This window comes from Tamandua tetradactyla, chromosome 1 (assembly GCF_023851605.1).
Source record: "Tamandua tetradactyla isolate mTamTet1 chromosome 1, mTamTet1.pri, whole genome shotgun sequence".
Lineage (NCBI taxonomy): Eukaryota > Metazoa > Chordata > Mammalia > Pilosa > Myrmecophagidae > Tamandua > Tamandua tetradactyla.
Genome location: NC_135327.1, coordinates 100,346,473 through 100,373,340, shown reverse-complemented (window position 1 = coordinate 100,373,340; position 26,868 = coordinate 100,346,473). Strand labels below are relative to the sequence as shown.

Sequence of the window (26,868 nt, the reverse complement as noted above, 5' to 3'; positions counted from 1 at the left end):
AGATGAGAGGAACATGTGGAATAAAAATAAATAATAGGGGGAACAAATGTTAAAATAGATTTAGTCTGAAATGCTAGTGATCAATGAAAGGGATCAGTAAGGGGTATGGCATGTAAATTTTTTTTTTCTGTTATATTTTTCTGTTGTCTTTTTATTTCTTTTTCTGAATTGATGCTATTGTTCTGGGAAATGATCATGATGATGAATATGCAGCTATGTGATGATATTGTGAATTGCTGAGTGTATGTGTTGGGAATGTTTATGTTTCTTGTAACTTTTTTAATTAATAAAAAATTTAAAAAATAAAAAAAATTCAAATTTCAGTGCCATAAATAAATTTCTTTTATAACCAGAAAAAAAAATATTCAATGGAAAAAGAATTCAAATTCTGTCAGATTCCAGAACCTGTATGATTTGGTCCAACAAGTTGTCTCATTTCCCTGTGTTATTTAAAGTGAACAAAATATAAAAATACAAGCTGAAAGAGTCCAATCATTACACGGCCATTTTCTTTGCCAGAAGACCAAAACCATCCTTTTGGAGGCAAACAGCTTGTTAATTTCCAGGGTCTATTAGCTTCTCTAGCTTAAGTTCTAATACCGTAATTGGATGAAGGTATTACCCTGCGATAATACTTCCTATATTTTACCAAGAAAAATGTTGGTAAAACCTTCTATATCATAGTAAGTTAGGATCCCTTTTAACCACTTGCTTCCAAACCAGGTACTTCCCTCCATTCCTAGAAGAAATCACTGTCAGCTTTATGGGTCTCTCCAGATTTCTAAAATGTGTGTGGGTGTTTATGCTTATTTTGTTGAGTGTGATGGTTAAGTTCATGTGTCAACCTGGCCAGGATATGGTGCCCAGTTATTTGGTCAAGGAAGCACTGGCCTTACTGTGAGGACATTTTGTGGACTTAAATCATCATAAGTTGATTATATCTATAGCTCATTACACCTACAACCAGCTAAGGACATTGCCTTCAGCAATAAGAGAAGTTTCATCAAACAGCTGAAGGCTTTAAAAGGAGAGTGATGATTCCAGCAGTGGGAAGAGAGAATTTCCTTCTCTACTTCAGCCAGAGAGCTTTTCTTGGGGAGTTCATAAAAAACCTTCACTGGAGTTCTCCGCTTACAGCCTGCCATATGGAATTTGGACTTGCCTATCCCTACAGTCCTGTAAGACAATTCTTGTAAGAATTTCATAATATTTACTATCAGTTCTGTTTCCCTAGAGACCCTAATACATTGTTTTTAATTTTCACAAAAAATAGTGTATCACTTCAATGAATGAATGACCAGAAAGGCAAGACCAAAAAATGGGAGAACATTCCAGGCAGAGGGAACCATATATAGAAAGGCTTAGAGATAACAGATTCCTCTGTTGAAGATTTGCAAATAATTCAATATAGCTGTGGGGTGGGGATGGAGGGTGGAGGAGAGGAAAGAGGAAAAAGAGTAAGAGGAAGGGCCTCATAGGCCAGACCGACAAATCTGGATGCTATTCTGACAGCAATGCAGTGCCACGAAAGAGGGACACGATCCAGTCTACTTTAGAGAACAATCTGGCTGCACTGGTAGGAAGAAATGAGAGGAGACAGGAACTAAGGACAAGGTCACAAAAGGTTTAGAGTTGCACAAAGACAGTAACCCACTGAAATGTACTGTAAGTACAAAGTATACAACAAATTTCAAAGATTGGTATTTAAGAAAAGAAGATAGATCATTATTAACTTTTCATATTAGCCACATGTTAAAATGGTAACACTATGGATACGTTTATTAAAATATATTACTAAAATCAAAAGAAATATGTATAATAGGTACTGTTCTTAAAATTTTATGCATATTACCATATTTATTCCTCAGAATGTGGCTATTATCTTCATTTTACAGATGAAAGAACTGAGCCACACAGATTTTAAGTAACTTGCTTTCTGCCCCATCTCCCAATTGATCATCTTGGTAACCAGTCGAGGTTGGTAAATACAGACCCAGATTTTTTTTTTTAACTGCAACATGGAGTCCATAGTACCAGCTATTAATCTTTTATCTTTTCTTCAGCAACCTTCATTCATACTGTCCCCTGAGCCACCAATACCAGGCCTTGTGTGGCAGAGAGCTAGGATGGCACTGACTGCCTAGTTTTCCTTTCAGCCTTAACCCTTAAACCATAAAAAGAAAAACAAGAGAAATCCTAGAAGCAGTACTGTCTAAAAAAATTGAAAAAAGGATCAGACTTCAAGTAGAGATATGAAGGAAGCTGTAAAGGACTAAGGTAGAGCAGAACACAGGGTGAAGACCTATATTGTCCATTATTTGTCCTGGGCAAAGGAAGCTAAAATGCTTACCACACCAAACTTCTGCAGCAAAATCGAACACAGCTAAAACAAGCTCAGCGTGCTAGAGGAGAGTGAGCTGGGGACCGAAGTTGTATGCAAGTCTTCCCTCTATCACCATTTGTTGCCTATGTTGCCATTCTATTTTCTAAGAAGTTTAGTTACCTTTGAACAGTTGGGGCAACAAATTGCAGGGTATAAATGCCAACATGTTAGTGGCAAAAGTAGCCCATAGAAATTTCCTTGCTATTTTCTCATTCTGTAATTTACAGGGGTTAGGGAAGGAGGTTCTGCAAAGCAAGCCAGGGTTTCCCCACATCCATCAGTTTTGGTCTTGGTCTCTGGTAGTGTGTATTCCAGATAAAGGCATTCCTTGGAGTCCAGCCATGTGCTGCCCTATTTGCTATACTTCAAGGAGTGTTAATTAAGTCCTTGAGTACTGCTTTTGAGAGAAGTTCTGTTGAACAAACTTTCCACTCAGATTGTACTCCCTTAGACTGTAACATAATCCTGTTTCACGCTGCTCAGAAATGATGTGAGAACCAATTTGGATAGCATATATTACCAATGAATTGGAACTGGAAGCAGGTATTCTTTGTGAAATCTACTGGCTTAAATTGCTCTGGCCAAGAAATTCAAAAGGTTTTAACAAGTAACAAGGATCTATCGAGAATGAAGGAAAACTTAAGACAATTCAATTAACTGCCGACTTTCCAGGAAATCAGCTCTTACAAAACAAGATGTTCAGCTTTCAGAGGCAGTGACAACTCAAGGCCCTACTCACTTACCAACCAAATTCACCCGGACTTCAAAAAGGTGTTGCGAAACAGGATCTCAAATTTCCAATCTTCACATTACTCCTCCCCATATCCCTGCATCTGCACCCAACCACAGGGATTCCAGAGCCCTGTCGATGTTATGAATTCAACAGACATCCTCTATACCATGTGAATTTTTAGTTTAAAACCCTTGAGGTTCCCCATGGCTCTTAGGGGACAAAAATTCATGCAGTTTAATATGGTTCAATACCATTATCCAACAGTGCTGTCCAGCCTTGTCTCTAACCCACTCCCAACTGATCCCCTACTAACCACCTTTAAACTCAAACACACTTAAGGTTTTAATACAATTGAACTGTAACCCCAGATCATCCTGGTCTTGGTTAGCACCTACAACTTCTTTTTAGTTAAGCATCTTCTACTTAACCCAGAGACTTGTCTTTACTGTTCTTTAACAGGACACTTGTCCATGTCTGAATCAGGCTCTTTACTTCTCTACACTTAGAACAAGTCCTAGCACAGAGTTGCAGGCTTTGGGAATCCAACACTAGAATCCTCCACCTCAGGCAGACTGTGTGTGACCACACACAGTAATTAACCATCAAACGCTTTGATTCTTCACATAACTTATCCTAATCATCCAAGCAACCTCAAAGGTAGATATTAACCCTGTTTTCAAAATGCAAACCTGAATTTCAAAGAGGAAATGCAACCAGCCCCTTCAACCAGAAAGAAACATGGAAGATTAGGATATGGACCCAAGTGACGTCTGTTGACACTACACCATACATTCCTCAGAAGGGCATTCTTTGAGCAGAAAATGTTTCTTCAAAAGCTCTTTCTAGGCTGAGAAGTACAGTCCCTCTGGAGGGCAGGAGCTAGGGATGGGGTTGCCCTACAATCCTGCAACCCATTGCTAGGTATATACCTGGAGGCACTAAGCGTGGGGACAAGAATGGACATTCACATACTGGTGTTTATGGCCGCAGTGTTTAAGAATTGCAATGGATGGAGGTGGCCTAAGGGTACAATAATTGAGGGATGGAAGGAGGAACTCTGCGGTATACATACAAGGGAAAGCTGAGCGGATGAAAAATGTAATGAGCTGTGAGGCATGCAACTAGGTGAATGAACCTTGAGGACAGTATGTTGAATTAAATGTTAAAACAAAAAGACAAATATTATCATGCCTCATGCATATGGACTAACTATAATATACAAACTTGAAAAACTGAAGTCAAGAGCATGGGTTATTAGGCTAGGGCCTATTGTAAAGGGACCCAGATTGTAAGCTCTTACAGCAGTCACATATACTCAGGAGTTGTAACTGTTATTTCTAAATTCTGAGATAACTGAGCTGTTTGCATATAACCTGGTTATTCCCTGAAACTTCAGATATTTATATGATATCTAGACTCAGAGTTAGAGCTCTGGAATTATGAAAGTCAACATTACCCTTGTGCTGGTTTGAAAGGATGTATATGTCCCCTAGAAAAGCCATGTTTTTATCTAAATTCCATTTCATAAAGGCAAAATAATCCCTACTCAGTACTGTATGTCTGAAACTGTAATCAGATCATCTCCCTGGAGGTGTGATTTAATCAAGAGTGGTTGTTAAACTGGATTAGGTGACAACATGTCTGCACCCATTTGGGTAGGTCTTGATAAGTTTCTGGAGCCCTATAAAAGAGGAAACATTTTGGAGAATGAAAGAGATTCGGAGAGAACAGAGAATGCTGCAGCACCACGAAGAAACAGGAAGCCAGGAGAGAAAGCTAGCAGATGACGCTGTGCTCACTATGTGCCCTTCCAGCTAAGGGAGAAACCATGGCTGTGATCATCAGGTGCCCTTCCAGATGACAGAGGAACCCTGACCGTGTTCACCATGTGCCTTTCCAGATGAGAGAGAAAATCTGACTGTGTTCGTCATGTGCCCTTCTACTTGAGAGAGAAACCCTTAGAATTTCATTGGCCTTCTTGAACCAAGGTATCTTTCCCTGGATGCCTTTGACTGGATATTTCCATAGACTTCTATGGACATTTTCTCAGCCTTAGAACTGTATTAAATTTCCTTTTTAAAAAGCCATTCTGTTTCTGGTATATTTCATTCTGGCAATTAGCAAACTAGAACAACCCTATACAGCAACTGTTTTAAAAAGTTGAAAAAAGGGATCAAACCACCTAGAGATATGAATGAACCTGATCTGCATAGGACTAAGTAAATCAGAATATAGAGTAAAAGACAATATGGTCATATTTTCAAACTTCATCTTCTGTGTGAGACCAAAGGAAGAGATGTTTATTTGGTGCAAAATGTATATTTTGGGTAGCATAGTATCTCATTTTTCTTGTATGGTCAGTTGATTCAAACACAATAATTACATGGAATCTTGAATAGCATGTGAGCTCTTGTTGGTTTGTACAGGTTAGTGTGATACTGCAATGTGTCCCAGAGTAATTTGGGCAGAGAATAAAAAAATATTTATAAAGTCCCCTTGGGAGACTGGGGAGAAAGGTGGAAATATCCTACTTCCTAATCTGTGGAATTCCTGATATTTCACAAGCAATGAGGACAAGCAATTCAATAGGCTGAGCCATCAATCTTGGGGTTCACCCCTATGAAACTTATTCCTGCAAAGAAGCTAACCCTACTTATAATTATGCCTAAGAATCAACCCCCAGAGAACCTCTTTTGTTGCTCAAATGTGGCCTCTCCAAGTCTAGAGGGTGAATTTACTGCATTCCCACCCACGTGGGACATGACTCTCCCTGGCAACTTGGGGCCTGACTCCTGGGGATGAGCTGGAACCCGGCATCACGGGATTGAGAAAGCCTTCTTGACCAAAAGGGAGAAGAGAGACATAAGACAAAATAAAGTTTCAGTGGCTGAGAGACTTCAAACAAAGTCGAAGGGTAATCCTGGAGGTTGTTCTCATGTATTATACAGATAATCTGTTTTAGTTTATGGTGTATTGGAGTGGCTAGAGGGAAGCATCTGAAACTGTTGAACTGTGTTCCAGTAGCCTTGAAATTTGAAGACAATTATATAATGATATAGGTTTTATAATGTGACCAGGTGATTGTGAAAACCTTGTGTCTGATGCTCCTTTTATCCAAGGTATGGACAGATAAGTAAAAAAAATAAGGACAAAAAGATTAATAAATAATAGGGAGGAGATAAGGGGTGAAAAAAATTAGGTAGATTGAAATACTAGTGGTCAATGAGAGGGAAGGGTAAGAGGATGTATGAGTTCTTCCTTTTAATTTCTTTTTCTGGAGTGATACAAATATTTCAAAAATGATCATGGTGATATACACACAACTATGTGATGATATTGTGAACCACTGATTGTATACTTTGGATGTATGTGAGTGAAAGTATCTCAATAAAAGTTTGTTTGTTTGTTTTTAATTTTTAAAAAGTTCTCCCTACCAACAAGAAGGGGAAAAAAGTTGGTAACTGTTGAAGCTGGTTGACAGGTACATGAGGATTCATTAAATACTCTACAAGTATGTGCAGAGATAACACAAGCTAAAAACTCTCCACGCTCACTGAAGTGATGACTGATTTTAAAGAGTCAAAGTTACAAATTATTTTTATTATTTCTTAACAATTTTAACAATCCTCAGGCAAAGGTGTAACATTTGTACCTTTCAGGAAAACTTCACTGCGTGATGGACCTATGCAGGCACCTGATCAATATCTCCAAATACACTAAGAACAGGTTTGTGGAAGAGCTACTTTCCTGTCTTTGAGAAAACAGTGCAGACTTCCTGGGCTAAAATGAAGACTGATTTTTTTATTTCATCAGATTTATTTTTCCAAGATTAATTTTATGATAATAAAAAGTATCCATGTCTTTTTATATTTTAGAGACAGAAACAGTAAAGTTGCTTAAAAGAAAAAGCAAAAAAAAGAAAAGCACTATATCCATCAAAATTTTAGTCCTGACAAAGATTCAGCTAAATACAAGATAGCCCACTTACATCAAAACATGTGTGTCATCCACCACCCTAGTCATTAACCTCCCACCAACACCATTTTTACGATTGTCACATTCTCTACAGTGAAACCAAAGTAGCCCTACACACTAACAGTACTTCCAACAAGCATGAGGCTTAAAATTCAAGAGTCCCATAATAAACTCACTAATTTTCCACAGGGGGTGATGGAAATGCTCTCGAATTAGATAATGGTGACAGCTGTCCAAAATAGTGAATATACTAAAACCCGCTGAATAGTACACTTGAAAGTGGTACATTTTATATTATATCTCAAAAAATTTTTAATTAAAAGGCAAAAAGAAATCCATGCTTAGAAAAAGCAGCACCCAGAATGGATCCAGGCTTTACATATCAGAGAAGCTGGTACAATTACCTGGGTGTTGGAAAAAAAAACTAAAACTAAATCCATATACCAAAGTAAATGCCAAGAGACCAAAGGCAGATTTTTTTTTAATTAAAAAAAAAGTCATTCAATGCTAGAATAAAAGATGGGTGACAGAATCTTGTCATGACTCAAAATAAATAAAAAAGATAAGAAAAAGCTGTATAATGTGATTTCATAAAATCCAAAAGGCCTATCAGCAAAGCATACTATGAACATTGAAAACAAAGATAAACTTGAAAAATACTTGCAGAATACAAACAAATAAAGAAATGAGTGGATGAACAACTCAGTAGCACACAGGCAACCAAGACAACACATAATCACAACTGAAACACATACTGATGATTAACCTCCTTCAATGAAATGAATGAATTTTTAAATTAATCTTTGTTGCCTAATGGATTGGCAATAGTTAAGAAATAAAAGCAATATTCAATTTTTACAAGAACACAATTTGTGAAAGAATAAACTGGTCCAGTCTATTACAGAGGTCAAACTAGCAACATGTATCAAAAGTGACATATATCCAGAAGAAAAGAAGCACCAATTAAAAAAACCAACAAATAAATAAAATCCAGAACCTAATATATGTCTACCCTTCTATGAAGCAAATCTATTAGGAGGATTTTATTACAAGGAGGTAGACATACCATCCTGTTATGAAATATATAGAAAGATGTTCATCAAAGCAATGTTTATAAGGAAAAACAGGAAACAGTGTCTATACCTTACAAGAAACATCGTTGATAAAAAAAAAAAAGTCTTTCCCAAATATGCAGGCATTTTAAAAAAAGAATGCCACAAATGTACCTCTCCATAACACACATAGTTATAACACATAGTTATGTGTTATAGTTATAAAATAACTATATAGTTATAAAATCTATAACATAGTTATAAAATCAGCCTGCTAGTGGGAATGTAAAATGGAATCGCCACTATTGAAGACAGTCTTGCAGTTCTACAGGAAACTAAGTATAAAATTACTATGTGATCTGGTAATCCCACCGCTAGATAAATATACAGAAGAACTGAAAGCAGGGATTCAAACAGACAATGGCACATCCAAGTTCACAGCAGCACTATTCACAATGGCCAAAAGATGGAAGCATATGGGATTGTTCTTTCTGGAGTTCAATGGTCTCAAATTGATTGTGGTAATGAATGCACAACTCTGTGATTATACCAACAGCCACTGATTATACACTTTGGATGGATTTGTATGGTGTGTGAATAAAACTGTTTAAAAACACGACCTAAGTGTTCTTTAACCATCAAATGATAAGGAAAATGTGGTATACACATGTGGTGGAATATTATTCAGCTGTAAAAAGGAATGAAGTCCTGATATTTGCAACAACATAGATTAGCCTTGAGGACATTATGTTAAGTGAGATAAGCTGGACACAAAGGAACAAATAGTGTATGATCTCACTGTTATGAACTAAGTATAGTAAGTTTAATACTGATACAGATGGCTACGTATAGAAATATTTATAGACACATGCATATACATGCACGCATTTCCTTCCTCTGTCAGTTGAGAGAGTCTAGAAGCAATGACACCTCAGTAGCAATAAGCACATGGAGTGCCTAGGTCTTGGTTCTGAAAAACATTCTCCAATAAAAGGAACAGTGGCTCCTTAGAGAAATGGCTGACTATAAGACAGGCAGGAAATACACAAGATGAGCCCGGAATCTCATTGTACCAGAAAGTAAGAAAGTGCTCAAAGAGAAAGAAAAGTCAGTGACAAGGGTAGGTGAAAGAGACACAGGAACCAAATGATCCAATGATCGAAGCTGAAATACTCAGTGACAAAAATATAAAGTAGTATTGGGTTATAACCCAAAGTATAAAATAAATATCAGTGAGAACATACTATATGAAAAAATGACTGAATAAACAAATGAGGGAGAACAGACAAATCTGTGAAGAATTTCAAAATATTTATGTCTATACTTCACCTTAAGGAGAAACCACATAACCTCTCACTCCTTAACTGGGGGCTGTGCCTGGTGTCTTCCTTCCGAAGGGTGAGAGGGCACTGGGGTAACTCTACAGGGACAATCCCGGCACGCACGCCTCATCCAGTGATCGAGGTTAACATCAACACTGGTAAGTCAGGTCCCTGGTCTGATGTAAGGAAAATGGCCCTTTACCTGTGAGCTCCCTCCCCAAATCCCATAACCCCAGTCTAATCAGGAGAAAAACATCAAACAATTCCCATCTGAAGGACATTCTATAAAATACCTAACAGTAATCATCAAAACTGTCAAGGTCATCAATACAAGGAAAGTTTAAGAAACTGTCACAACCAAGAGAAGCGAGAGACAGACGGAATTATATTCCCAGTATAGACATAGTCTTAGTCTTAGTCCCTATTCCCGTGGGTGTGAGCCCTTTACAAATAGCACCTTTTGAACTAGAAAGTTTTAGTTAAAGTGTGATGAACTGAATCAGGTTGGGCCTTAACCCAGAAGTAACAGAAACACCACCCTGAGATGGGAGGCAGAAATATAAGCCTAAAAAAGAAATATAGGCCAAAGAATCCTAAGCACTGCCAGCAGCCAGCACTAGAGCACTACAGTCTTTGGGGAGAAAGCAAGCCTTTCCAGTATCTTAATTTTGGACTTCTAGTTTCAAAACCGTGAGCCAATAAATCCACATTGTTTAAGCTAATCCATTTATGGTATTTGTCATAGCAGCTCTGGCAAACTAAAATAGTGCCTACAGAGACTGACGATTAAATGCAACATGGTATTCTGAATGGGATTCTGGAAAAGAAAAAGGACATTATGTAAAAACTAACAAACTATGAATAAAGTATGGACACTAGTTTAGAATAATGTATCAATATTAGTTCATTAATTGTGACAAATGTACCATACTAATTAATAATGTAAGAAACTGATAACAGGGGAAACTGGGTGTGGGGTATATGGGACCTCTTTGTACTATCTTGTCAACATTTCTGTAAATTTATAACTGTTCTAAAATTACAAGTTTATTTTTTTTAGAAAAGGAACATGGAGGAACCTTGAAAATATAAGTGAAAAAGGACAGTAACAAAAGGCCACATGTTGTATGATTTCACTTAATGAAAGGGATTTGTAAATCTAGTGACAGAAAGTAGATTAGTGGTTGACACGGGCTGTGGGGAGCAGGAAATGGGAGCAAATTCTAAAAGATATAGAGTTGCTTTGTGGGGTGATAAAAGCATTCTAAAATAAGACAGTGGTGATGGTTCTACAACATGGTGAATTTACTAAAAACCATTGAAATGTACACTTTAAAAGAACAAATGTTATGGTATGTAAATTATATCTCAAAATTGAGATATACCTGTTTTTTAAAAATACACACATAAATTAAACACACAGACAATGATACCATTATACATTTATTAAAATGGCTAAAAGTAAAAAAATTAACTATACCAAGTGGTAGTGAGGATGTACAAGCAACTAGAACTCTCATACCCTGCCGGTGGGAATGTAAAATGGTATACTTCTGAAAACAGCTGGACTATTTCTTTCAAAGTTAAATTTATGCCTACCACATGACCCAGTCACTCCACCCAATATAAATGAAAGTATCTATTTAGAGATTTTATGTGTGTGTGTGTGTGTGTATATATATATATATATATATATATATTCATAGCACCTTTATTTCTATAGTCAAAAACTGAAAACAACCAAAATATTTATGAATTGAATGGATAAACAAGGATATGCCTACACAATGGAATACTGCTCAGATATAAAAAAAGGAAAGAACTATTGGAACACACAGGAACATGGGTATATTCCAAAATAATGAAAGAAACCAGACCAAACCCCAATACAGATTATATGACTCCATTTGAATAAAACCCTAGAAAGTACAAATTAATTTATATGACAGCAAAAAACTGGTTGCTGGGGTGGGGTGAGGTATTATAAAGGAGCATGAAAAAATTTTGGGGGGTGATAGATATGCTCACTATCTTGTGATGGTTTCACAGGTATATAAATATCAAATTGCACACTTTAAAGATGTGCAGTTTATTGTACATCAATCATACTTCAATAAATCTGTTTAAAAAGAAAGATCTAATACAGCTTAAGATATTATAAATCAAAAGAACATAAGAATTGCCTCCAAAGTTTGACATGAGAAAGGGCTATAGGGTTTAGTGTGAAAAACAAAACAGGAAATTAAATAATGTTGTCATCTGAGTCAATGATTTTTTAAAATTATAGACATACACAGATGGGGAAACATAGTAAAAACTTCAATTAAAGATTTAACAGTAAATCTTTAATCCCAATAAAGCCTGGAAAAATATATCAGGCATGTATAAAGAAAAGGAGTCATAGACAGAACAGCCAAAACCAATGGTCAATATGTGTGCTGGTTTGAAACTGTTATGTACCCCAGAAAAGCCATGTTCCTCTAATCCAATCTTGTAGGGGCAGACCTAGTACTGTTTTTTGATTAGGTTGTTTCTATGGAGATGTGACCCCAACCCATTCAAAGTGGATCTTAACCCACTTACTGGAATCCTTTAAGGAGGAGACATTTTAGAGAAAGCACAGATGCCTGGAAACATAAACACCCCGGGAGATGCTAAACAAGGACCCACAGAAACTGAAAGGTCCAGAAAAGCAGAGAGCAAAGGAAAGCTAAGAAATGAAATTCAGAGTGTGCCCCAGAGAAGCTAAGAGAGGACCTATGGATACTTAGAAAGAAATGCCCCAGAGATGCCTAAGAGAAGACCCAAGGACACAGAGAGAAATCCACGAGAATAATAAGCTGAAAGCAACAGAACTTGGAGAAAGAACCAGCAGACAATGCAGACAACGCCCATGTGCCTTCAGCTGACAGAGCTGTCCCAGATGCCGGCAGGTTTTCTTTACAGTCCAGGTATCATCCTGTTGAAGCCTTAATTAGGACATTTTCATGGCCTTAGAATTGTAAATTTGTAACCTAATAAATCCCCTTTGTAAAAGCCAATCCATTTCTGGTATATTGCATTTCAGCAGCTTTAACCAACTGAAACATTACACATTTTTTTAAAAAGTCACTATCAGTCAAAGATAGACAAACATGCCAATTGAAATAATGATGCTAGTTTTTATAAAATTTGCCTACAGTTGCCTAATGTTTTTTAAGTTACTTTAATACAAATTATGCTGGAGAGGACATATGTAAACAATTACTCTCATGCAGAAGTGGTAGACATCTAAACCCATACAAAATTTCTACAGTTTTGTAATATCAAATGGCCTAAAAACTCACACTCTGAATGGGTAATTGAATTACTGTGTGAACCTGCGTAGAAAAAGGAATGGAAATACACCAAAACATTTTTGTACTTTACTTTCCAAATTTTATTCAAGGAGCCTATATAACTTATGGGGGGTGGGGGTGGAGGCATTTAAGTCACTCCTTTACTGGAAATTTTGGGGGGAAAAAGTAGCTGAAAACCAAAATACGAACTAAACAAGACTCACTCTGTCCCTCGACTGGCCAGGACATCAAGGGTATAAACGAAGCAACTGAATTACACACACCTGTCAGTACTGGAAGTGGCTAGTTGGAAGAAGCAGGTGACAGGCAACCTCTTCAGTGCCTTGTAAGGTGCCCCTCCATGACATCCCAAACACTTTCATGTGGAAGAAATCCCTCCAGTGCCAGTTAGAACTAAATACAGAACTTGTAAGGACACAACCACCCTTATTCTCATCCCTTCCTCCATAAGGATGCCAAAGCCACAGTTACACAAGCATTGTTGCTAAGAAGCCTAAAGGCTTCACAGCTGTTGCTGTCAATTTGGGGTGTGGAGGAAGGTTGTCAATGCTGTTTTTTATTTCAATTTTATGGCTATTGACATAACCTCAACCCCTCCCTGTAACTGTCACTGTCCAGGGAGGGATGCAAGGATAGCTAGGACAGCTGTGATGGGCTTTTAAATATGCTCAGGCATTCTGACCTCTTCCCAGAAGCCTGTGCTCATCCATTTTTAACTCCTTCAGAACTCAGTTCCAAACAAAACATAAAAATGGAATTTATATTATGGTTAAGATATGACAGTTGCCTTCCTTAGAATCAAGTATCAAACATAAAAAAAGGCAGAATAACCACCAAGAAATGCTTCATCCAAAAAATTACAAATCAGACTTTCTATAGGTTAAATATGTATGAAAGGCTTTGATTTGTAGAAGATCCCTATACATACCCCAGTTAAATAAATTGTATCTTATTCCTCTTGACCAATAAAATCAAGAGGAATAAGTTCAGGCAAGAAAAATAGAATTTCACAGATTTTAGATTTGAATGTTCATTAACACTATTCTCTAGCATTAAGTCTTCAATGCACTGAGCTCAAGAAACATCTCGGTAAGGCTCATTAACAGCCATCCTAGATATTAATGACATAAAATATATTACACTCAGATTAAAATGCACAACATTAGTATTTTCCCCTAACCACATTAATTAGCCCTTCAAAAAATAAATAGAAGGTATTTAAGTCTGAAATGTTCAGCAGAAAAAAACAGATGGGAAAAAAGTAAGAGACTGCTCTTCTCTGCATACATGGCTTTGCTTGTTTTGTGAGTTTACAACTAGTAATGCTCAAGAAGTGACAGGTGTGGCCAAAAAACAAATAAAAAAATGTAGAACCAGCAGTTCCTTCTATATTGATCCAGTAAAGAATTCTCAATGTTCAGCTAAGCCCCAAATGAGAAAGGCAACACTTCCCATAAACATGTCAGAGCCTTGACAGCACCAAGGCTCAGTCAAAGAAAGGCTGATCCAAAGTGGTGCTGCCACAGCTGGAAAATTATTTTGGATGGAAAATATAAATACAGTTAACTAGCTCACCCCTAAATATAGGCCAACAAAACCACAGGAGTACTAATAATGGCTACCAAAAGATGGTAGGATTATGGGGGCATTTTTTCTTTATTCGTCAATTTTTTTTTTAAATAGTAAACACAAAAGCATGTTTAATTTAAAACAGCCAGTCAATTTCTTAGGAGTTCATGGTAAGATGAACCTGATCCCTTAGTCCTTAGGGGCACTCAGCAAATCCCACAGTCTTGCTTAGAGTTAACTCCTCTTAGCTTCCATGACTAAGGAGAATGTGCTGCCATCCATTCTCAGCCTGACTCCGAGATGAACCCTTTCCCCAGAGAAAGAAAGTCAGTGGCCACTACCTCACTGCTAATCACCTTGCCAGGCCCCTGCCATGTTAGCACCAGGCAATGCAATTAAAGTCAGACACCTCTTTCTCAGAAGCCCACCCCACTACCTTTAAACATGAAAATTAATAATATCCAAATGCTAGTTCAATTATAACCAATGAAAGTCTCATGCCCAGAGAATGTGAGCATATAATCTTTCCTTCACTGAACTAATGATGACAAATGTCGAAGGAGAAAAGACCCCACACTGCAATAAGCACAGTTCAGATCCATTTAGAACACCATGCTGGGCTCTGAGTCTGATTCTCAAAGAGACTCAGAAACAGGGAAACAAACTGTATGGGGTCAGAAGAATAGAACATGAGAGGAACAGATGAGTGACCTAGAGATGTTTCTCTCTGATACACAATGTACCCCCTAAGTGTGTGCTCTTTACAAACTAGGAGAATTTTTATATGTAAAAGAGGTAAGCAGACAGTCTTGGGGGAGCAGAATGAAACAGATTCATAAATTTAATTAAGACTGACGAGCAAAAAATTAACTACAAAAGAACTTGTAGTCCCAGAAGGCAAATAATATTCATCTTGCATGCCAGCCCCCAAACAACTGATTGTGATTATCTGGAGCACTGTGTGACACTTTCTGCTGCTGAATCTAGGCTCAATGGGAAAAGAATCTCTCCTCAAGAGAGTTCTTCCTGCTGAGGAAGAGAGGGAAGGAAAGGAGGACGGAGGAATGGTAACACAAGTACCATGGATTTGCCATCAATGATCCTTGGTTAATAGACTGGTTCCTCGATAGAACACAGAGTTATTGTAAACGTACACAAACCCATACGTACTTTCAATAAATGTTGGTGAACTGAATGAATAATATATCCTACAAATGTAACAGCCACAATTTTTCAAATATACATACGGGTTAGTTTTATTTAAAAAACTAATAGAGTTGAAATTCTTGTTCTCTAAAGGAGGGAACTATTTATACTAGTTCACATATATACAAAAGTACCTGCCTGATTAAAAAAATGTTTCCCAAAAGGAAGCAGGAACTTAGAAAAAGAATTTTGACACAAGAGTTTTAAAAATACCCATGACAGAAAAATAAGAGTAGGACAAATTGAAGTTTAAAAAGAGTTCATCAAAGGTTAAAATAAATTGAGTAGATTGAAATACTAGTGGTCAATGAGAGGGAGGGGTAAGGCATAGGTATGGCTCATATGAGCTTTTTGTTTTTTCTTTTTTATTTCTTTTGCTGGAGAGATGCAATGGTTCAAAAAAATGATCATGGTGATGAATATGCAACTATGTGATGATATTGTGAACCACTGATTGTACACAATGTATAGAATGTTTGTAAATCAAGAATGTTTGTTATTTACCATAAAAATATAAAAAAAAAAAAAAAGAGAGAGAGAAAGAGAGAGAGAATTCATGAAGTCAGTGGTAAAGTTATTACCCTAAAAACATAGTGTAACTTAGAGGTGACCCTTAAACCCAGCAGCACTCAATACCAAGCCAAACCCAGTCAATAGGAAGTGACTATGGCTCTATCATGTACTACACAAAGCTCTGTCTCTAGTCACAAAGGAAACCCTATGAGCAAAGGTCCTTTTATGAAACATTAATTCAGCAGCAAGTCAGGATAAAATTCTTACCCTTCAGAAACAAAGCTATGACTTAGGAAAGACTTGACCATATTTAAGCAAGAAAGAAACTAATGTGCTTAAATCATGTATTTTATGGGGAGAAAATCATGAAGACTATTTGAAATCAGAAATATTTGTTCAGCTGGGCAACTTACTAGTGTTAAGCAATACTGGCATATGGAAGCACACAGAACACTCTCAAAGCTGAGGGGCATCAGACTTGCTGAGGAAGGAGGAATGGGGGTAATGGTGGGTGTAAACTCGGGAAAACCTAGCATTAATGCACCCTAATGAGGCTGGCATCTGGGGGAGCAACCTGTTCAACAGCAGCGCTAAGTGGCATCCCTCACCAGAGTGTTTAACTCCTTTGTGACTCATTTCCTCAACACAAATTTCTGATGTTTTTCTTTAAAAAAACAAGTAATTGAGCTTCCTCCATTTCAGTAAGATGACTTAAGATAACTATTAACAAAACTCAACACCTTAAAACATTAAAACAAGTAACTAAAGATTAAAATACCTGCAACATTTCTTTTCCAAAACAGAACCTATTCCCCACTAGTGAAAGGTAAAGCATAACCTGTACCAAGATTTCCATTTGCACCGTCATTAAATAATAATTTTAAAGTTAAAAAGACATAATGACTGACATCTACTGCATAACTGACATCTACTGCAATAGCATCAATGACCTGAGACATTATATTCACATCCTATTTTTGTATGCCTACCTGAGGAGAAGGAGAGGAGAGGAGGAAGAGGGGGAGGGAAATGAGGGGGAAGGAGAGGAGGGGGAGGACAGAGAGGGGGAGGAAGGGAAAGGTGAAGAGGAGAAGGGGGAGGGGGGAAGTGACTATTTTAAAAAATACATTGCTGACATGAGTGAGCTTCCAACCAAGAGTTATTCAGTGAGTGAACACTGACCGCACCGGGCATGTGCTGATGGTGGCACGGAGGAAGGCACAGCCCTAGCCCGAAGCTTAGAGTCTGGTGAAGGACAGATACAAGCCAGAAGGCAACTACAACAGTGCTAAGCACTACCATGATGCTAAGTCTGGGGGAAGTATAGGAGAGGTTCACTAATCCAGGTTTGGCAGAAAAGTAAAAAGAAGGCCTTGTGGAAGAAATGAATCCAAGTTGAGGGCTAAATAATTAGTAAGAATTAAGAAACCCAGAAAGGAACAAATGGATTCCTAGTAGAAAAAAATCTGAAAAACAAAACAAAGCCAGTGATATGTTTGATGAAGTAAAGTACTTCGATACAGTAGAGTACAGAGCCTCAGAATTTTATCCATGAGACAAATCCCTTGAAGTTTATTCATTATTAACATACACGCGTGCTAGGTTTTGTGTTATTGCCAATTCTCACAATGATCCTAAAAGGACTGCTTTGTTAATTTCCTCTTCACAGATGAGAAAGAGGCTCTGTGTGGCTGAATCACCTTTGTCCAAAAGACTCAGGTTCATAATAAGCTGTTTCAAATCTCTCTTCCTATCCACTCCATCATCCTGGGGCTTGCTTGATGTTCAGACATGGGACCTCCACTACCTCTACCTTATATTCTATGGAAACACTTTTCCAGATTTGTGTGGAGAATAACGAAGGTCTTGGAAACATTTAGAGCTAGAAAGAATTTGTTCTGTCCTGGAGTCTAGAGGAGCTGATTGGGATAAACTGCCATAGCTGCCCAGTGCAAGAGAATCACCTCTGATGCACAGAAGGAACTCAAATGTATTCAGTGCAGGCTTAGAAAAACAGGCAGAGGTAAGGGAGACAGACATGCCAGGATCAGCTGCCCAGAGAAGGAAGATAAATAGCATTAGGCCCAGACAAGAACAGCGTTGCCAGCTGTCTGGGGTCAGTGCTGAGAAGACAGAAAAGATCTGCACCAGTCCACATGCCAAGCACTATCTCAGCTCTGATCATCTGACTGCAGCTCTCTTTCATGTCATGTCTTAACAGCTACCAGCTTGGTAATGAATACACACAACTACGGGATGATGTTGTGAGCCACTGATTGTATAATATGGTTGCACTGTAAGTGTGTAAAGATTTCTCAATAAAAAAATTTTTTTTTAAAAAAAGGCTCTAGCTAATATCACAGCACTTCCAGGGGCAATGAACTGGGGGGAGGGACAAGTAATAAGGGGTAGTTTTGATTTGATAGTTGGTGATGCTGTGTTTGTTGGTTTTTGTCTCTATGGATCAATGAAAATTATCTAAAATTGAGGGTACTGCATTTTGTACAACCAAGTGAAGATACTCTAAGACATAGTTTGTTTATTTTGGAAATTGTCCATGATGATGACAGATGGAGGGAGCCAAAGGGTCCAATGACTGAAAAGCAGAATGGCAAACTATGATTCATTTATATGATGGAATATGGTGCAGCATCGAGACATGCAACGAACTGAATATATCGTGGGGACAATATGTTGTGCAAAATAAGCCAGAAACAAATGGAAAAATATGTTAAGGTCTCTCTCAGAAAATATTATAAGAAAATTGGAAATCTAGATTGTAAAGCCTCATAGCAGCCATACTTAGTCTGAAGTTTTAAGTGTATTTCTAGATTCTGAGATACTGAACTATATGTGTATCGGCTGGTATTTCCCTGGAATTCTGAGTACCTCTGTGACACCGAAGACCCAGAAATGGAGTGCTGTAACCCTGAAAGTTAACAGAGCTATATCTAACAACAATTAAAGTGACTGAAAAAGAGAACAGGCCTCAATCAGAGACAAAAACAAAGCCAGTCTGGCTGGGACTGAAGTAAACCAGAGTACAGGGTAAAAGATGATAGCATATGTACTCTAGACCTTCACCTACTGTGCGAGACCAAAGACAGATTTATTACGTCCAGAATTTAAATTTTCTGTAACTAAATCTAAATCAACCTGTCTGGCTATTTTATTCAAATACCCAAGCTCCTGGAGTCCAGCCTCGTTGCCCCTACCACACCAACATCATAACTGAATGGTTCCCTTCAGTTATATAGTCCCTTCAGTTTATGGGTTTATATCATTTATTATATGCAAAGCAAGACATAAAAAATCACATCCTTCAACCTAGCTGCATTTGTTAAATACACCAAAAGTTCTCAAGAAGCATTATTTCCTTTTCACACGAGAGCTTCAAAAGCCACTGATGACTCTGTGTCTGGGTCCCTCCCACAAATATACACAAAAGAACCATGCATGTCAGTACAAAGATCTACGTGTGAACTGGGTCAGCTAAAAGGAAGAGTAAAGGTATTCAAGATGCATGCTATAAACAGTGATTTCTTTAACTCCTGTTTGAAGGAAGGGTCTTGTTTTAGTTTGCTAAGCTGCTCAAAGGAGACACCATAAAATGGGTGCACTTTAACAATGGGAATTTATTAGCTCAGAGGCTTACAGTTTTGAGGCTGTGAAAATGTCCAAATCAAGGCGATGCTTTTTCCCTGAAGACAGGGTGCCAGCAATCCTGGACTCTTCTGTCACATGGCAAGGCAGGGGTGGCATCTGCTGGCCTCTCTCTTCTCTTCATGGTTTCACTGCTTTCAGCTTGTTTTGATGGCTTTTTCTCTCTTTGCTTGAATTTCATTCTCTCATAAAGGGCTGCAGTAAGAGGATTAGGACCCACCTGGAATGAGGTGGGTCACACCTTAACTGAACCAGCCTCATCAAAAGATCTAAGACTTACAACGCGTCCACACCCACGGGAATGGATTAGCTTTAAGAACTTGATTTTCTGGGATACATACAGTTCCAAGCTACCACAAGTCTTCACACACAAAAAAATAAGATAATTATTCTGACCTAGAACAGCCAAAAGGTAGGAAAAGGATGCCAGTCATATTCAGATTCAATCAGCATCGGCAAGAGGTCTCATCTCCTCCAGCAGGATAGTTTTTCTGCTCTCCGCCAGACCTACAGGAGAAATAGTCACGGCCCCCTGCTATAGGCGCTGACCCACCTTAAGCACCACCAGCATGAACTGCAAGAAATCTCTTAAGGTCCAGGACTCTTCCTGCCTTTTACAGTAATAATACTCAATCTACTAAAACCGCCAGTACGAGAAATACAGCAAGATGTCTTCTGAAATTAAGGCTTGAAAAGTCACTGCTTCCCTATAGGTTTGCATGGAGAAAAACAGTGGATTTTGGGTTGTATTGGTCTAAGGTGAAATAAATAGCAAAGGCAGTTATGCCTGTTATACTACACTACATTTTTTTTCTTTTACATGGGCGGGCACCAGGAATTAAACTCAGGTCTGTGGCATGGCAGGCGAGAACCCTCCTGCTGAGCCACTGTGGCCTGCCCTACACTACAAATTCTTAACATGGATAAAAAGTACCTTCAAAGCAAAGGCAAGTGAGTTCATTCCCGTCATTAAAGAATACCAAAATTCTTAAAGGGGTTCTGCAATTAAAACCTTTTGGCATGTAGCCAGAGAGAGGGGGGAATACAAGCTTCCAAGAGAAAGAATTTTCCTGAAACATTCACTCACTTTGGATGACTACAGAAAGAGAAAGCGGAATGTGATGAAGATGAGACCGATATCCAGAGCAGCACTCTTCAGAGTGATCCCATAAGCTCAGAAGTAGAGATCAAATAGTTCAAATTTTTTATATCAGATGACAGTAATTTTATGTATGGTGATTCTAATGATAAAAACTGAAAGTTTCTCTTTTGGACTGACCTTTTAAATTTTCATTTTTCTAGTAATTTATTTGTATTGTCCCCACCCCACCCCCCAAAAAGTCTGTGATTGATTAAACAGACAGACAGGGGTGGCTGGGAATAAATAAAGGTCCTTTGCACCCACTTTTAGAAGGAACAATCTAAGTACTGATTCTCAAAGAAACCCTTGTTTCTTAAGGAGTGGTTTTCGAAATCTGTGGATCCTTTGGGGCTGTCACCTTGATTTAGAGGGAGGATTTTACTGACACTTAACTGGAAGGGCAAGATATGACATAAATTCTATCGTGTGTAAGAGAGTAACCCCCCCCCCCCCCTTCAATAAAGGGACATCCATGTCCAACACAGTATTTGAAAGTCCTGGGCATTCATGTACATGCAAAGCCCAATTATCTGAGCCTCTTAAAGTATTTAATGGTCAGGTTTAATATATACTGTAGTTTTCAAAACTGCAACTACCACATAAAGCAAGGTGAAATTGTATTCTGGTCTGTTTATCGTCACAATGGAAAATCATGTAACTGACTGCACCACAACCTGCCCAGGTGTCATATTTTTATCAGTGACAGCACTGGACCACTAAGGGTTAATCTTAAAAGCACTTGACAACTTCATTATGCCTTAAGCTCTGGTATTGCCCAAGCATCTACATACTGAAATACTTATTTAAACTTTCTCCCTTTTATTTCTCCTTTCTAGTATACTAGGACATTATATTGACTTTAAAATAATATATACATAAATGGGTTACATTTCCTATGACTTTCATTTCAAGACTGCAATTGGGACATGAGAAAATATTTGTTAAAGAAGAAGGGTACAACACCTAAGGCAATATATAAGATTCCACAAGAGTTCCATGCACTAGAGGAACTTTCCAGAAACCTATAACCTCCAGACGGATCCCTGGTCGAGATAAGTCCTCAAACCTAGCCTCTCAGAAACATGAGACAGTTCCATGTCCTTATCCCATGTTAGTGACAAACCCTTTCAATATGAAAAATTTGGAACCCCCATGGCCTAAACACCCCTAAAGAGAGAGATGGCTAGATTAAAGGTGATGGTGGAGTTATACAGAGAAGATAGGATTTAACAAATGAATATGAATGCTGAATCATTAAACTGATATCTCTTTTAGTCTCCAGTATTTTAAGAACAGCTAGAAGTAAAAACCTAAAATTGTGGAATTGTAACCCAAGTCAATCTGAAATGTTCTACAACTAATTGTGTGTTGTGCTTTGAAACTTATAGTTTTTTGTATATTATTTTTCACAAAAAAAGAAGGGAAAAAGCCAACTGTGATGATAAAAAAATATTTAAGCCCTCTAGCCTCCTATATTATGAAGCAGCTAGAAAGAAAAATATGAGAGGATGGTATGGTACCCCATGACAAACTCTGGGATCTGTCCTGTAACTAACTACTTGTTGAAGAGTGCTTCAAAAATTATTGCTTTCTTATTTCTTTGTTTTGTATATATATTATACTATGCAATTTAAAAAAAGTTAAAAAAAAGGGTACAAAGCTGAGGGCTGAAGACACAAGTCTATTTAAATAGCTAACAGTTATTACATTTCAATAATAAAATGAAATCACAGTAGATCTGAGTAAAAACATATCCAGATGAATACGAAGTTCTTCAAACTAAAAAGTTTTAAAAGCCATTATGTTAAAAAACAAAAGTCATTATGTTTTGGGTAAAAACGAAGTAAACTTCGTTCAGCAATGCAAAAACACAAAGGAGTAAAGTGCCCTCAGCACTTGAGGCAACCCCTGCCCTTCAAATTGCTACTGCTAAAACTAATAAAAAAAATAAAAAATTTAAAAAAAGGATTTGAGAAGTTATTCTATTTTATTCCATTCTTAAAGAACAAAAAAATTCAATTCACATCTTTTTCTCTTTTAACTTTTTAGTTTCAAATAATTTATACACACAAGAAAGTTGCAAAAATTAGGCAAACCCCATACAGAGAACTCTAACATGCCTACCCTTATCCACCAACAACTTTTAATGTTCTGCCACATTTATCTCATCATTCTATCAATCCATCAATTTATCTATTTTCTAAACATTTGAGAATAGGTTGTATACATCATGCTCCTTGAAAAGTTAATACTTTCAGGTATATTTTCCTAAGAACAAGGCTATTCACTTATATAATCCACCTAAAGCACAATTACCAAGTTCAAGAAATTTGTATTGATATCAAGCTTACTTTTTCATATGTTTCCAATAACATCCTTTTGATCATTTTCCCTCCAGGATCATGTATTGCCTTTAGTTGTTATTGTCTCTTTTTCTAAATTGTAAAAATAAATCGAGCATGAACTACCCTTCTCAACTACTCCCAAGCATGCAATTCAGTGGAGAGCAATCATACAATGCTGTACTACCCTCACCATCATCTCCTAAGAGAAGATTCCCATCAGCTCAAACAGAAACCCTGTACCCACTATGCATTAACGCCTTCTACTCCAGTAATCTGTACTCTACTTCACATCTCTAAGAATCTGCATACTCGAGTCATTTCATACTCAATTGACTTCTCTTGAAATTTAGAAAATATAAAAATCTATATTACTATAAGCAATTGAAACTTTAGTTCCAGGCTATAACCAGATAAAATGAAGTAGGCACATTCCATTCCGTTTCTCCCACTGGATGCAACCATAAAACTTGGACAGACTATAAGGAACAGCAACAGCAAGTGGATAGGGGAATGTGAAATGCCTGTGATCCTGAGGTGACTGTCCCCACCTTTTTTTCCTCCAGTATTCCCTGGCCTGGACTAAGGGCAGTGTAAATCCTGGAGGTTTTACCAAGGACAAACAGAACTCTAAAACCCCTCTACTATCTGGTTTGAGAAGCAGGAAAAGGGATACCAAAAACTGAGAAAGGGTATTTTCTTCTCTGATCAGACGAAATATGGTTCAAGCAGAAAAGCTGAATCCTGTTACTTTTTCACCTCTGTCCACCTGCCACTCAATCCTTGATATAGATATACTTTCAGGAAGTACACAACTGAGCTAGATAACTAAAGCCCCAACTTTCCAGCTGAAGGACCAAAAAGGGAAGCTTCCAGGAGACCAAAAAGCACTAATGATATCCTAGAGAGATAGGAGCACCCGAAGGTGACCCAACTCCTGGATTTAGCCCCAAGGTATACATGCTTAAAGCTGAACCAAAAGACTCTGAGAACTAAATTATGGAATGGGTCACCACCCAGGTCCCAGAAAGGCCACCAGTGGGTGATGCAAACATAAGACATATCCAAGAAGTATGACGTATGGCAAAGTTTTGAAAACAACTGAAATTGGAACTATAATTCACAGAAAGTTAATTGAAACTTATAACCTGACTCCTACTGGGCTGATTTCCCCCTAAGACAAATTATCAACATTCTCCACAGGATTTAAACAAGATCCAGAGTCTCATAACATAATATTGAAGATGTCAAGGACGCGATCTAAACTTACTCAGAATATTAAAAAAATGTTCTTAACTCCTATGGGAAAAGACAATTGACAAATGCAAATGCCAAGAATGTCTCAGATGGAGAAATTATCTAACAAAGACTCTTAAAAACTATTATACAGGGTGAGACACAGTGGCTCAGCAGGCAGAGTTCTTGCCTGCAATGCCGGAGACCTGGGTTTGATTCCCAGTGCCTGCCCATGCAAAAACAACAACAACAGCAGCAAAAACCAATTATTACACAAATGCTCCACAAAGGGAGAAGAGTCTTGAAAGAAAGGAAAGAGAGAAAATATCTAAGAAATAGGGTCTATACAGAAGAATTAAGTCCAGAGCTCAAATAACTGAAATAAACTCACTGAATGATTCAACAGCAGAATAGAGACAAAAGAGGAAATAGTACCCTTGAAGACATATCAATACAAATTACCTAACTTGAACAATTAGGAAAAAAGATTGAACAAAATGAAAAAAAAAAAAACTTCCTGTGGGGAAATAACAAAATCTAACATTCATATTATTGGGTGTCCCAGAAAAAGAAAAAATATTATTTTAAGAAATGATAGCTGGACATTTTCCAAATTTGGCAAAAGACATATAACTATAGATTTTAAAAGTTCAGCAAACCTCAAACAGGCTGACCTCAAAGAAATCTATCCCCAGACACATCATAATCTAATTACTAAAATACAATGACAAAGAAAAGTTTTGTGGAGGAAAATGATGCATTATTTACAGGGAGTAGTTCTCAACTGGGGACAGTGTTGACCCCAACGGGATATTTGACATTGTCTGTAAATATTTTTGACGGTCACAATTGGGGTGGTGGTGGGGGAGTGAGATTGCTACTGAGGTCAAGTGGGTAGAGGCCAAAGATGATGCTAAAGATCCTACAATGCATTACACAGCCCCCCACAACAAAGAATTTCCAGTCCAAAGTGTCAGTAGTGCTGCTACTGAGAAAACCTCTTATAGGGAAACAACTTCAATGACTGGGGACTTCTCATCAGAGACCATGGAGGCCAGCAGGAAATGGCACAACATTTTTAAAGTGCTTAAAGAAATACCAATCCAGAATTCTAAATCCAGCAAAAATTTCTATTAGGAATGAAGGTGAAATAGAGGCCTTCTCAGTTGAAAGAAAGCAAATAATTTGCTGCCAGCTGGGCTACTCTTTAAGAATTGCTAGGGGGGGAAAAAAAAAAGAATTGCTAGGGGAAGTACTTCAGACAGAAGGGAAATGAAACCAGAAGGAAATTTAGAATATCCAGAATGAAAGAAGACTAGAAATGGCAAATATCTAAAATAGATTGTTTTCCTCAAGTTGCTTTAATTTGTTTAATGATTAAAAGTAAAAATTACAACATCACAGACATAATATATGGTAAACATAAATAACTGTATCAATAATTACATTGGATAATTATGTAATAAACAGAACAAAGCCTAATCATATACTATCTTCAAAAACTGACTTCGACTATGACAAAATAGGTAAGTTCAAAGTAAAAGGATGGATTAACATATACTATGTAAACACTAATCAAAAGGAAGCTTCAGTGGCTATATTAATTTCAAAGTAGTCTACAGAATAAAAAGAATTATCTGGTTTAAACAGAAATACTACATCATGATAAAAGGGTCAGTTTGCCATGAAGACATAATACCCTAAGTGGGTATTCATCTAACAACAGAGCTTCACAAAACATAAAGCAAAAACTGACAGAATTGAAAGAAAAAATAGGCAAATTCATTGTTATGTGAGGAATTTCAACACACCTTTTCTCAGAAATGAACAGAACAAGTAAACCAAAAGTCAGCAAGTGTACAGAAGAAAAGAATGCCATCAACCCACCGGGTATAAGTGACATTTCTAGAACACACCATTCAACATCATGAAACATCCTCCAAGAAAGACTGTATCTATCTTAAAACATAGACAGAAAACAAATACTGACAAAGTTTCAAGAATTAAAAACAGAAAAGGTATATTCACTCGCCATAATGGAAATAAACTAGGAAACAACAACAAAAAGACAAGTGGAAGATATTCAATCACTTGGAAATTAAACTATGTATTCTAAAAAAAAAAAAAAACTGAATGAAAATGAAAAGAAAAAAGCATTTCTGAGATGCAGGGATTAAAGGGAAATCCATAGCATCACACATTTATATTAGAAACTAATGATCTCAGGGGTGCATGGGTGGTTCAGTGGTAGAATTCACTTGCACTATCGGAGACCTCAGCTCAATTCCCTGTCCATGTACCCCGCACCCCAGTCCACCCCCCAAAAGAACAACAAGAATGGTCTCAAATCAACCATCCAAGATTCCTGCTTAAGAAACTAGTAAACCTTGCCTGC

At 37.5% G+C, this 26,868-nt stretch overlaps 2 protein-coding genes across 4 annotated transcripts in view; one reads left to right on the top strand and one right to left on the bottom strand.

The window, feature by feature from the left end:
* IGF2BP3 (insulin like growth factor 2 mRNA binding protein 3) overlaps window positions 1-26,868 on the bottom strand; it is a 194,542-nt gene that overhangs the window by 74,656 nt on the left and 93,018 nt on the right. The window lies entirely within an intron of this gene.
* The window catches only part of MALSU1 (mitochondrial assembly of ribosomal large subunit 1), a 174,962-nt gene that overhangs the window by 96,574 nt on the left and 51,520 nt on the right, over window positions 1-26,868 (top strand). The window contains exon 5 of one of the 2 annotated variants that reach the window (XM_077121786.1): window positions 6,776-6,905. The exons of the other annotated variant lie outside the window; for it this stretch is intronic. Within the exon in view, the coding sequence (XP_076977901.1) occupies window positions 6,776-6,836 (61 nt within the window). The 3' untranslated portion in view covers window positions 6,837-6,905. Of the gene's footprint in view, window positions 1-6,775; window positions 6,906-26,868 lie in introns of those variants that run through there. 2 annotated transcript variants of the gene reach the window in all.